Source organism: Ruditapes philippinarum, unplaced genomic scaffold, assembly GCF_026571515.1.
Source record: "Ruditapes philippinarum isolate M1 unplaced genomic scaffold, ASM2657151v2 ctg5084_1_1_1_1, whole genome shotgun sequence".
In the NCBI taxonomy this organism is placed as follows: domain Eukaryota; kingdom Metazoa; phylum Mollusca; class Bivalvia; order Venerida; family Veneridae; genus Ruditapes; species Ruditapes philippinarum.
In genome coordinates, this window is record NW_026856722.1 from 11,918 (window position 1) to 24,785 (window position 12,868).

General features: G+C 32.1%; 2 protein-coding genes across 2 annotated transcripts; both read right to left on the bottom strand.

The window, feature by feature from the left end:
- Positions 1–468: 468 nt before the first annotated feature.
- LOC132747482 (uncharacterized) lies at positions 469–3,539 on the bottom strand. The gene is made up of 3 exons (XM_060736879.1): positions 2,976–3,539; positions 1,597–1,839; positions 469–994 (listed from the first exon to the last, which is right to left on the bottom strand). The coding sequence occupies exons 1-3, from the start codon at positions 3,052–3,054 to the stop codon at positions 858–860; spliced, it is 459 nt and encodes a 152-aa protein (XP_060592862.1). The 5' UTR covers positions 3,055–3,539; the 3' UTR covers positions 469–857.
- A 627-nt stretch (positions 3,540–4,166) lies between these two features.
- Positions 4,167–10,558, bottom strand: LOC132747483 (uncharacterized). The gene is made up of 2 exons (XM_060736880.1): positions 10,470–10,558; positions 4,167–7,785 (listed from the first exon to the last, which is right to left on the bottom strand). Exon 2 carries the CDS (start codon positions 6,256–6,258, stop codon positions 4,198–4,200), a length of 2,061 nt encoding a protein of 686 aa, XP_060592863.1. The 5' UTR covers positions 6,259–7,785; positions 10,470–10,558; the 3' UTR covers positions 4,167–4,197.
- Positions 10,559–12,868: the final 2,310 nt, after the last annotated feature.

Sequence of the window (12,868 nt, forward strand, 5' to 3'; positions counted from 1 at the left end):
TATTTCTCTGGTCTAAAATGGGGCTCATCTTGCATACATTTGTACATGTGCTATTTCTCAGGTCTAAAAAAGGGGCTCATCTTGCATACATTTGTACATGTGCTATTTCTCAGGTCTAAAATGGGGCTCATCTTGCATACATTTGTACATGTGCTATTTCTCAGGTCTAAAATGGGACCCATCCGGCATACATTATACATGTAGTATTTCTCAGGTCTAAAATAGGACTCATCTTGCATACATTTATACATGTGCTATTTCTCAGGTCTAAAATTGGGCTCATCTTGCATACATTTGTACATGTGCTATTTCTCAGGTCTAAAATGGGGCTCATCTCGCATACATTTGTACATGTGCTATTTCTCAGGTCTAAAATGGGGCTCATCTCGCATACATTTGTACATGTGCTATTTCTCAGGGCTAAAAAGGGGCTCATCCGGCATACATTTGTACATGAGCTATTTCTCAGGTCTAAAATGGGGCTCATCTTACATACATTTATACATGTGCTTTTTCATGTGCTGTCCTGCATGTTTAATTTCTGCATAAGGTCTATATACACAATTCCATTTAAACACTACTTAAATCATTCATCAGGATATATGCGTAAAGAGTACTTTCAGAAATATTGACAATGGTGACATTTTGCACGAACGCCTTTTTTATCATGAGCTTGAGCCGGCTCATGTAGCCCTTGTTATTTGTAATTTTCACATAATTGTTATAAATACACATATTTTATTGATTTCTTCACTGTCTTGACATGATCCAATATTTGACTCTTGCAAAATCGTGAATGCAAATGAAAAAATGTGAAAAGTCCATGACTTTTTTGAACAGCCCTCATACACATTGGGTTATTTCTTTAGGCGAATTGAACTGTTCAAAGCTGGTGAAACTTCCAAAACGTATGTGCAGTTTTCCTCATCCTTGTAGCATACAGTTATTGTGTCTTCACAAGCATCTACTGCTACCACAACTGCTTCATACAAGCCTGTAACAGACAATGCAATGTTTTAACTGATTAAACAGTTGCCCATTAAAAGTCTAAATCAAAGGAAACTTGCATTTTTTTAATGTTAAACTTATTTGGCAACTCTCCTTTGTTCTCCAAAAAAGAAAAGGCAGTTTAACATTTTTTTCTTGAAAACAGAAATGAAGAATAGTTTCAAAGCAGTTTTGGACCAACAAAAAACAGAAATGAATTTATAAGCTTATTGGAAATGCAAAGCATATACTAGTTGTAACATTATTAACAATCAATTCTCTGCCATCCTCTAGGGAAAAATAAAAAGAGGATTATATTTATCATAACACAATCAACTTGGTGTTTCCATATAACTTTCTAACATATAACTATTAACTTGAGGACTATTAACTTGATTTTAAAATTGAGGCAGAACAGCTTCCAAAATCTCAAGTTTAATTTTCATGATGATGGAATTAGTAAGTCAAAAGTAGCAGGTATTATCCAATCTCTGAAGCCTTTGTATGTATAATAATGTTTACTACAAAAGAATATTAAACATAAGTTTGTGCTGACATCCATCCAAATGTATATAAAAAATGTTGTTGTTTTTTGTGGACTTTCATTACCTGCTCGCCAGTTTGTTCCTTTTAGTTCTTCAGATGTCCATTTTATTTCTACAATTTGTCCAACAGTTAACAGCCTTTCATATGTTTCTAACATGGCAAGAAGAGGTTTAGATGGTTCAATAAAACCTTTTGAAACCATATCGGTGAATTTCATGGTGTATGTACAGTCCTTCTCCTCGATGTATTCCACAGTAAGCTCATCAATATCTTCATTGAAAGCAATCACTTTAGCACTATACCAGCCTGTGAAACATACAGCATAAAAATTAGCATATTTACAACATTAATTCTTTGTGTAATATATATTTCTCTATATTTATGAACCACATGATTCTGATTATAACAGTTATTATTGAATGAATATTATGACAAAATACGATTCTGATAGGTAGCATGAACTGCTCTCTGTATTGGTTGAATTTATCTTGTATATTGTTTTAATCATTACTTAAAAAGTCAATTATTATTCTTGCAAATAATTCATTTTCATATTTCAGATTTTTTTCTGACCAATTTTGTCATCACTGCTATGAAATGTGACAATAGCTTGGTCCTGAATATGTGTGTTGAGTGAATTTTCATAATTTAAAGGCATTTAAATAATGAATCAAACTTATCGATTTTTTCACATGTGTATCAATTATTAATCAACAGAAAAATATCCACAATACATTGATATTAATGACAGCTGTAAATACCATGATTGATTATGTTGAAACCATGACAACAAACCATAAAAATATTTAAATATGGGGTTGTTAATTAAATGTGTGAATTACATATCAAATTACAAACTATTTTGTAGCAAAAAAAAAAAAATTAGGGCCATACGTCTCTGATATTAAATTTAAATCCTTGGTCCCAAATTTCCCCTATAAGGGTAGAACAAATTAATTTTTCTCAAGTCAAACAGACCTGTGACAAAAATTAAATTATTGACAAATTAATCAACTGTCAGCTTAATGCAGTAGATAAGGTTGTTAGTTAATCTTCTAGTTTAAATATCAAGACAAGGTTCGGATTGTACTTTTTTCATGAAAATAAGTTTTGTATAAAAACAATTAAATACTAGTATGTAATTGTATATTTTTTCTTGTCGTAAAGGAGTGTTGTGTTAATTTCTATTTAAATTTCTCATTTCACATTTTTGTATTTTTCATAAGATATTTCCAGCAAGTTGGACGACCTTATACTGAATACTAAACGGAATGAATACATGTTTCTGAAAATTGTTTCAACTATAGTTCAGTTGGCACGAAATACTCGTGCAGTGCACGACTCAAGTACTATGACTATTGCATATTACACACTACACAAGATAAAAAATAGTATTACCAGTTTATCAAATTCCTACCAAAATTTTGAAAAGCTATAACTACCTGGCTGCCAGCCTGTGCCAGAGACCTCTTCTCTCAACCACTTGACCTTTATGGTATTTCCTGGTGTTTTCATACTCATGAGGGATTTGGTAGCTTTGGTTGTGTTTTTTTTTGTTTTTCTATGTCAAGTATATATTCTTTCAGAGTGTTAAAAAGGTCTGGTAGGTTTTTTTCTTGAATATGTACAGGCAATTGAAATGTTACACTTGAAACAGGGTTGTTTAAGACTTTCTGTCTAGTCGTTGAAAGTTGATTTGATGAAAATGTTCTTTCATGATCTAATGACACAAGCTGCTTTTGCACTTGAATTTTTATGAAATGTTCACACGTTTTTATAAGGTCTGAAAGACCTTCTCTCTCCCGTTTAGATATTAAATCTGGCTGGTGCTTTAACATGAAGAGTCTTAGAACCAGTTCTTCTTTAGACCCGACTATTCTTATCCCGTGGTGAAAGAGAATACTTCTAATTGTTGATACAGTCAAAGAAGATATACCTGATAATGTATTTGGCACTGTTTCAAGTTCTCCAGAATATATTATTTCTTCGTTGATAGCATCCTCTTGTGTCATAGCGCTTTATCAAATCTACTTTTGTGCCCTCATGGTTAACATTATTCTGCTTGCACATGTTGATTAATTCCCTTTTTTTAAGCCTAAACAGGGAATTTCCCTTCCACTTCATATACTCTTTGTCTTTCTCTGCTAATTTCTTTTCTTCCTCCTCTTTCTGCTTCATGTATTTTTCCACATCATCAGGGGGAATCCATGATAGCATTGATATTTGCTGTTTAATGTACTGGGGTGGATTGTCGAAAATCAAAAAGGCCATATATAAAACCTTTGATGGTAGGAAAAAGTCTGTTTGATTCTTCACCTCATTGTTGTCACTTATTTGGAAAATATGTTTTGTATTTTCATAATCACAATAATGTAACTCTCCTGTTCTTTGAAACTTTATATAATCTGGAATAGGCTGCAGATGACCTTCTTCATTTTCACATACTCTGAAAGTATACTTATTTGAGATTGCATTTGCACCTATTTCATACAGGTCATCTGCATACTTTCTCTCGAATGTCATGTCAACATCCAAAATTAGATTAAGTTCTTGAGTGGTTTTATTATTGTTCACTATGTAGGTTGATTCATTCAACTCTTTTATATCATCATGAAGTGTCAAAAAACTCTTCAATTCCTTCTCATCAGAAAATACATTAGAATCCTATTGCGTGCCACGTACAGTAATAAGGCTCTCATTGTTGAAAGTACCACTTCTTAAACATGAAGATACCTCATGTAGCATGTTTTCCATTACAATTTTATGGTCATTCGAACCAACTTTTATGAACTTGGTTTCAACCTTAAATGGTCCATGTCTTGACAATGCTTTATTTTCTTCGGCATGAACTCTCTCCACAGGGTTCCGTTTGCTATTATATTCAGCATAAGACACCTGGCAAAGACTGCGTAATTTCAAAAAATGAAAAAGTCGAAGGAGACACATCTTTACTATCAAATTATTTGGAGCAGTTGATGGTCCATTGTCCACAACGAAAACAAAGTCTTTCTTAAATTCACCACTGTCAGGGTTTCTGAAGAAATGTGACGTTTCAGGGTGAATCATCATTATGAAAATTTCATTCAGAGTTTTGAAAGCAGTTTCTGGCTCAAAATATGACAAGTTTAAAATAGAAATGCCCCTTCCTGTTCGTTTTGTTCTGATGACAGTTCCACCAGATGTAATTTGGACCTGTTTTTCTGTCTGCAGAATCAAATGAGTCATTGGAGTGATGGCGAATGTTTTGCTTTGATCCCAGTCATGATCTAGATATACCCTCTTTTTCCATGTTCTACCTGGTTTTTGGACAGGGGCAACATTGGCACAAACAATTGCCTTAGCATCTTTCGAATCCACAAAGGTTGAGTCTTGCCTTTCATAGGCCATGTCAAGAATTATGTTAGCGTTTGCAGAGGACCAATGTAAATTGACAACCAGTTGGGGAACTCCGGTTCTTTGTGGTGCATTCAAGGCAATCTTTGCATTTATATTTTTTCCGGCATGGTGCTGAATAGCTTGATGAGAATTGGAGCGATAATTTTCTGTGTAGTTATAACATGAAGACAGGGAAATCTGAAAACCCTCTGGGGCAACTGCCATTATTATTTCCCTCGCCTGCTTCATTGTTTTGCTATTATCACAACTTCTGTACAGAATGCCATCTGTCAAACGTGGATGACTTTCCAAACCACCGTTTGCATTTCGAGGGTTATATTCACTAAAGCAGAACTCCAGCACAGCAGCAAGATCAGGGTACTGTTCACACTTTAACATCCTACCCCTGCCTTCAAACACAGTCTTCAATTCTTTCGTCTTTCTTCTTGTAATCATCCGTTTATAGAATGCTGCTTGTTGCTGATTTGTCATGTCATTCCTTACGGAAAGACATGTCTGTTCAATATTTTGGTATTCCTTTACTCTAAGATCAAGTGTATCCCTACTGTTCATGTATCCAGATTTATTCTTTTTCCCCTCTAATTGTGTCATAAATTCTGCAGTGGTAATGTTAGCCATCAAGCCTTTCAATATTTGTTTGTCATGAGGGTCTTTTAAAGATTTGATTGCACCTGTATATGTATTTTTTATTCTGTTCTTAATCAAATGTTTAACATTCTCCTGGTCTTTGCTTCTGCTCATCTCTTCTAATTGTTTAATTAAAGGTGAAACATGTTGATTTTCACCAGTTATAATGTAGCCAGTTCCATTCACATATATCTGTTTTATCTCTGAATATTTCCCAAGTTTTTCTATGAATTCACTTGACATTGCTCTAGCATTAGACTTAATTAATGTTTGATAATAGCTACAAACATGTTGTGTTTTTATCACAGGGCCATTATTCTTGATAAAGTCTAGGACCTTACTTATTAAATCTTTTTTTGAATCTCTGTTTCCTCTTGTTAATCTTTTCAAACCAACAGTTTTACCATCTTCTTCGAGTAAGGGATTTTCATTTCTGTTATCATTTCTTTTGGCGTTTTTTCCTATGTTCCTGCCATTGTTGAAGTAAAAACATTTAGAAAGACCTTTGAATGTCAATCCAGATGTATAGACATGATCTGGAAATGTTTTCAAGTTTGAGTCAGAACTTGATTTTGATGCTGGTTCTTTATCTGACTGTCTTTCAAAAAGCGACTGGATTGTTTGCTCTTTAATTTTCTTTTCACTTTTCCCTGTTTTTTGTTTCCGCTTGCTATTTTTGGCTTTCAAGACTTCCTTTAACATTTTTTTTCCTCTTCATTTAAACTTTCTGTCACTTTACTTACTATCTTACTCCTATTTATGTGTTGCTCTGTCCCACTCAAACTTTCTTGTCTTTCTTCTGTAGTTTTTATGTTTTCATTAACACAATTTTCTTGATTATTTCTTAAAATCGGTTCAGATTCTTTTGAATGTCCATTCATTTTTATGCATGTACTATCATTTTCATTTACCAATTTACAGCCAACTGGTTTTTGTGGGGATTTACTTTCTTTTTGGAATTTATATATCAATGATTGTATGTTTTGTTTTCCATTTACTTCCTGCACTGGTGTCTTTTTGGCTTTCTTTTTCTTATCATAATGGTCACTAACATTTTTACGTTTCAATGAACCTGTAATGAAGTCTTTCAATTCATGCTTGACTTGTCCTTTGTTTTCTTCACAATGTTGGAGTACACTATATTCATATTTCAATGGAGTAGCATTTCCATTTTGAGAAAAGTCAAACAGTACATCAACTGATATTTTGTCCAGTTCAATACATGACATAAGCATCATTCTCAGCTGGTTTGAATAAGCAGTAGGATCCCTTATCATGTTTAAAATGTTCCAGTTTTTCATTTGGGATCTTTCAACACCCATAGTTTCTTTCCATAGTGTTTTCTCAAAGGACAGAATACAAAGGATCAGTGAAGCCACACCACAAACATTACCACAGGACTGCAATGGTGCAAATTTACTGCAGTTTGTTGAACATGCATGTTGCCTCTGTGTTATATTTGGATGGTGCAACATTTTTACTGTTATTCCTGTAAATTTGCTTGATATATCTAACAGTTTTTGATTAAGGTCAGTTGGAAATGCCTATCCAAGTGAATCACTATAAACAGCAGAATTGGATTTGCGATTTATATAGAGGTAAGTCCAATGACTCCCCTCTTCCATCAATGGAGTCACATAAACAGTTGATTTTCTTCTTGTAACATTAATAACAAGGTGTATTTCTTCTGTTTCTGGTTTGATGACATAATTATCTATGTTGTTTAGCAGGAGAAACTGGCTTTTGTTATCTAGAGTTGAGCTAGTTTTGTTGCAAATGTCAAGCACCTCTTGAATAATCCCATCTGTAAGTAGACGCTTGCACAATAAAGATTCTCTGTCTTTGTTGGATTGGGACTTGTGCCATACTTTGAACATATAACCATCAACTTGGGAATCATTAATACCATTTTTTCTTATCCATTGAAATTCTTCTTCAACTTCATTTGATACAATTTTTTTTTGGTACAAATTGCTCAAGGAATTTAAAGCATTCCAGTCAAAAACACCATACCCATCCCATACAAGCACATAATTTTTCCTTGAAAGTAGCTCTCCTCTTAGTTTTATAAGTAAAGTCTGTGGTGGAATCCGTTTTAAATTACTTGTATCTGTGATTATGAAGTCTTCATTTGGCAAGAACCTCCGGCTTCTGAACATTAAAGTTGCATCAGGTACAATGTTTGATGTTCTGTGTTTTTCCCATATATTCCATCTTGTTTCTGAGCATCTAAAAAAGAATTTAAACCATTAAAAATTATTTGTATATCTAAATTCAATTAAAGTTCATGTTTTTTGTGCTCTGACTATAATATGTATGCAAGAAGTTTGAGACTTAAATTATGTATTAGTTTTGGCAGGCTTAGTATTCTATGATATTTTATTAAACTATTGGGGTCTTAAATTTCAGCACTCTTTATTTCTATAGTGACATAAATATTTCAATGATATGTTTTACTTCTGCTTCCATTGTTTAATTAAAATAATTTACGGTATGTCATTCCTATATTCAAATGAGATTGTTGCCTTTTTAAAAAAAAAATATACTGATGACCAATATGATGCATCTATCTAGCAGTTATGTCCTGGACAAGAATAGCAGACTGACGGACAGACAAAGCGGCGACTATATGCTTTGGGGAGCATAAAAAATTATGAAAACTTAACCAAAATTCAATACTTTGATCTTGATGGTCAAGGTCATTTAAAGCCCAATGTCAAGGTTAGTTAAACCTTTAAGAATGTCTTACAAATCTTTTCTAAGTATGAAAATAATCCATTGATTAATTACAAAGTTACAGCCAATTAAAGCAATAATAAGAAAAAATAAAACAATTTTAATAAAATAATACGTCATACACGAGTCAAGGTCAATTTGAGTTTGATATACATGACGGTTGAACCCGTTCTGACCTAAAAGATGTTTCTTAATAAGAAGTTAATCCATTCATAAATAACAAAGTTTTAGCAAGTTACAGAAAAAAACTAGAAAATTTCATTAATTTGACCCTGATTTAGTCACATCTAAGTTTTTCACTATGTTTGTTTGGTAGCAAGTCTTGTTTCTTTCAAGTTTAAATAAAATCTGTACATAAATAACACTAGAACTGTGCTTGTGATGTGTCGCCTTGTGAACAGTATAGCTGTCACTTCAGCATTTTCTTCTTAAGGTTATTTATAAACACTGCTCTTACAATGACATGTACCTTTAACTTTAGAGGCATTTGAACTGATTGTAACAATGTTACATCAGGATTAATGAAACTGTTATATTATTAAAAATACCATGGAAAATTTTTACACTGACATCAAATGGAGGACTTATAGTGACAAAGTTATGCGCTGGACAAGCCTATATATATTAAGGAAAAATATTAACAGTTATGCTCTGGACAAGCCTATTAAGTAAGAAAATTAAGAAAGGGCAATAACTCAAAAAACATGAAGTAAAGTGAACAAGTCCTTCAACCCAAACTCCCTCCACGCTGCATCGGTTGAACCTTAATGAAAATTTCGGCAAGACCAAAGGTTTCTCAATGGGTGGACAAAGGACCTTTGATGGTATTGTAAAAATCATTCAAAGGTACATGCTGATTTTGCTAAACATGATTATTTCATAGTATGAATCAATAAATTAATCAACATTAAGCAACATTTGGAAACATTACCAACAGAAGCCCTTTTGAGGTGAGGTCATACTTAAAAATTCTAATGTGTATGTTTTGCCAGAAGTGTTCAATTAATAAAATTTGTAATAAAAGAATGACAAAATTATGACAATTTATGCATGTTCAATAATTCAATAATTTGACTTTGATGTTCGATATCATTTTGAAATCAAGATCATATTTATCATGTATTGTTGGTTTTATCACCAACATAATCCAAGTATGAATCAAATCCATTGATTACTAGCAATAACAAAGTCAGTTAAAGCCAATTTCAATAACTTGACCTAGACAGACAAGGTTATTACCAATTTTATGAAAATTATAGTCAACTTATGGTCAATGTCAAATTACAGTCAGTGCCTTGATAAGGTAAACCTTAAATATTTTGATGTCCAAGTATAATTACAATACATTCATAAATAAGATAAAGGTAACTACAGTTAAACTTACAATAAAACAGGTTTAACAGATTATTATTAAGTTACTGAGCAAAGTCTGTTCGGAACATAAGATGCATGTTTGTGTAGCTTGAATTTAATTGTTGATATGATTGAAACTTAAATTATTGAGAACTTTAGAATTTAATATTTCAATAAAAAGTGCAATAAAGTTTATGTAATTCATAGGAATATTTTTTTGATGTAATTCATAGGAATAATTTTTTTATTGATGTTTAAAGGTAAAAATCTTATTCTATCACACTTAATAATGTTCTGTCTATTATCAAAGGAAATAATTTCAAATTGAGAGAAAACAAGACGGCCATTTTCAAGCTGATTCTTAGTTTCAGGGGTGAAAGAAATAATTCTTTGTACAAAAATCGTCATTTGAAAGATCATTTTGTAATTTATGTGTTACATGATAAATAGAAAAACATGCTTCCATCTTTGGATATCAATTTTATCAGAAAAGGCCGATATGGACAGAAAGGGCAAGGCTTAATTCAGCCTCGCCTGATTAAATTGATATCTAAAGATATAGCATGTTATTCTCTATTCAGCCACATATTTAAGTTCTACTGCATAAGCATCCAAGAAAATTTTAATTTCATATTTCTTTATTAGGATAGACTTCTCATTAGGATCTTTTTATCATGCTGACAGAATAATTAACCTTTTTTTATTTTTTTATCATATAGGGATAACAACCAACTTTTTTACAATTGGCTAACAGCATTAATATGATGTTCCAATTTGCTTTTAATATAACATTTCATTTCTTGCTTTAATTTTTAAGCCTTTACCTGGTATTATCCTGCAAATTAGTGAGGTCAATTATATCTTCTGCCATGCTTTCAACATGAAGACAACTCCGGATGATCAGTGCATACCTGTAAAATATAAAAAATTCTTTAAATAGTACTTTGCTATATTTTGGATATATATCTGTAATTGTATCAAAATTTGTAAGCAACAACATATTTTTGAAATATTTATTATATTATGTCAATTGTTGCTTGACACACTTTACTTAAGCATTATGGTGATTAAATGCTTCCTATTTATCTGTATTAAAGGTTAATAATTCCTTTTATCAGCCCTCAATATATTCTTATGTCCATAACATCCTCACATGGAATATTCCCCATGAGATATTTCTTATATCTCCCTTTAAGTATTTTTTTTCAGTATAATAAAAAAGATAATATTCTAAGCTATATTCGATATTTGACCTTGATGGTCATTTAAAGGTCAAGGTCAAGTGTAGCAAAATTAATCAATTAAATCTTTTTTATTGTCTTGTCACAAGGATTGTATGGTAACATCCATTCATTAATAACTAATTTATAGCCAATTACTGGTATCAAAATAGTATCCGTAGGCTAGAAGTATCTATTCATACTAACTCTTATGATTAATTGAAGTTATATTGTTTATATGCCTGAAAAAAATTTGGTGTACAATGTTACGCACCTAGCAGTCTGCACAAAGAACTTTTTATGGTAATAGACATTTTGGCTTTGTCCATAAAATATCATTTAGCCCGTACCATTTTTAACTAGCCTGAAAGTTCTAACAAAAATTGTGCCAAGGTTTTTCAAATTCACTTAAATCTGAAGAAAATAATGCAAAGTGATATCACTTGATTATCATATCTGATATTCTTAGACAGGATGTACATTAGACTGAAACTCAAGGGTCAAATGATTTCATTTAGCTTACCCCTCTGGTGTCATAATGATAGCTTACTCCAAACAAGAGGGCCATGATGGCCCTGAAGTTGCTCACCTGTATATAGGCCCCCGGAGCAGGGACAGTTTAAACCCCAGGGCTTTTATTTGAACAAACTTGGTAGATACCCTTTAGAAGATGTTTCATGCTTAACATCTAAGGTCTAGCTGGTCAAGTTTTTTCTTTACAATAATTAAAAACAATAAGACACTAGGGGCAGGGCCAGGTTTGACCCAAGGGCTTTTATTTGAACAATCTTTGTAGACACTTAGTAGAAAATGTTTCATGCTTAATATCTAAACTCTAGCTATTCGGGTTTTTTCAAAGAAGATTTTTAAGTTTTTTTAAGAAATAGGTCAAAAGGTTTAAGTGGAGACTCTTTCACCCCAGAAGAAATAGCAAAAATCAAAACATCAGGAAAAATACAGGATTTACAGTACATATAAGGAAAATCAATGACCCCTAGGGCTGGGCCAATTGTGACCCAAGGCCTTTCCTTTGAACATACTTGGTAGACATCCACTAGAAGATGTTTTATGCAAAATATCTAAGTTCTAGTTCTTTTGGATTTTCACAAGAAGAGTCTTTAAGTTTTAACATGTGTACAGGGCTTCCATTTGGAAGTCAGACACTACAAAATCTCTGATATTGGGAGTCACATTATATAGGTAAGGAAGAGAAAGTATTTTGTTTTGGAAGTCACAAGCCAAAATCAAGGAGTAAATGACTCCCAAACTTCCATTAACGGAACCCCTGTGTGTATATAAGGAAGACCAATGACCACCTGGGGCGAGGCTACTTTTGACCCTAGGGCTTATATTTGAACAAACTTTGTTGACACCCATTTGAAGATGTTTCATGCATAATATCTAAGCTCGTGCACTTTGGGTTTTTTTTAAAGAAGATTTTTTAAAGTTTTTTTTATTATATTTGTTATATATTTAACCCTGGGGCTTTTATTTGAACAAATATGGCAGACACTCTCTAGAAGATGTTTCTTACTTAATATCTAAGCTCTAGCTCTATTGGTTATTTAAAAGAAGATGTTTTAAGTTTTTACTTATAATAGACATATAAGGAAAATCAGTACCCCCATGACGGGCCAATTTTGATCCCAGGGCTTTTATTTGTACAAATATATATCAATCTATGTAATTTCAAAAATAAAATCACAAAAAAAAAAAATTATATTTGCTATACATATTGTATATAATTATGTTGTAAAGATATTGAAATAGAATCATTTTTGTTATAAATATATATGAGGTGTTTTTGATATATCCAAACTGTTCTTAAATTAGCATAATTAAGGAATTAACAGTCAAAAAAAATTTCAATCTTTCTGAAATTGCAAAAATTATAATTTAATACAATACAATACAGTTTATGATTCTTACTCATCTATTGTTATATTGTTTCATTAATTTTGTTTGTCTTGTTATTACATTAACTTATTTTCATTGTCACCAAT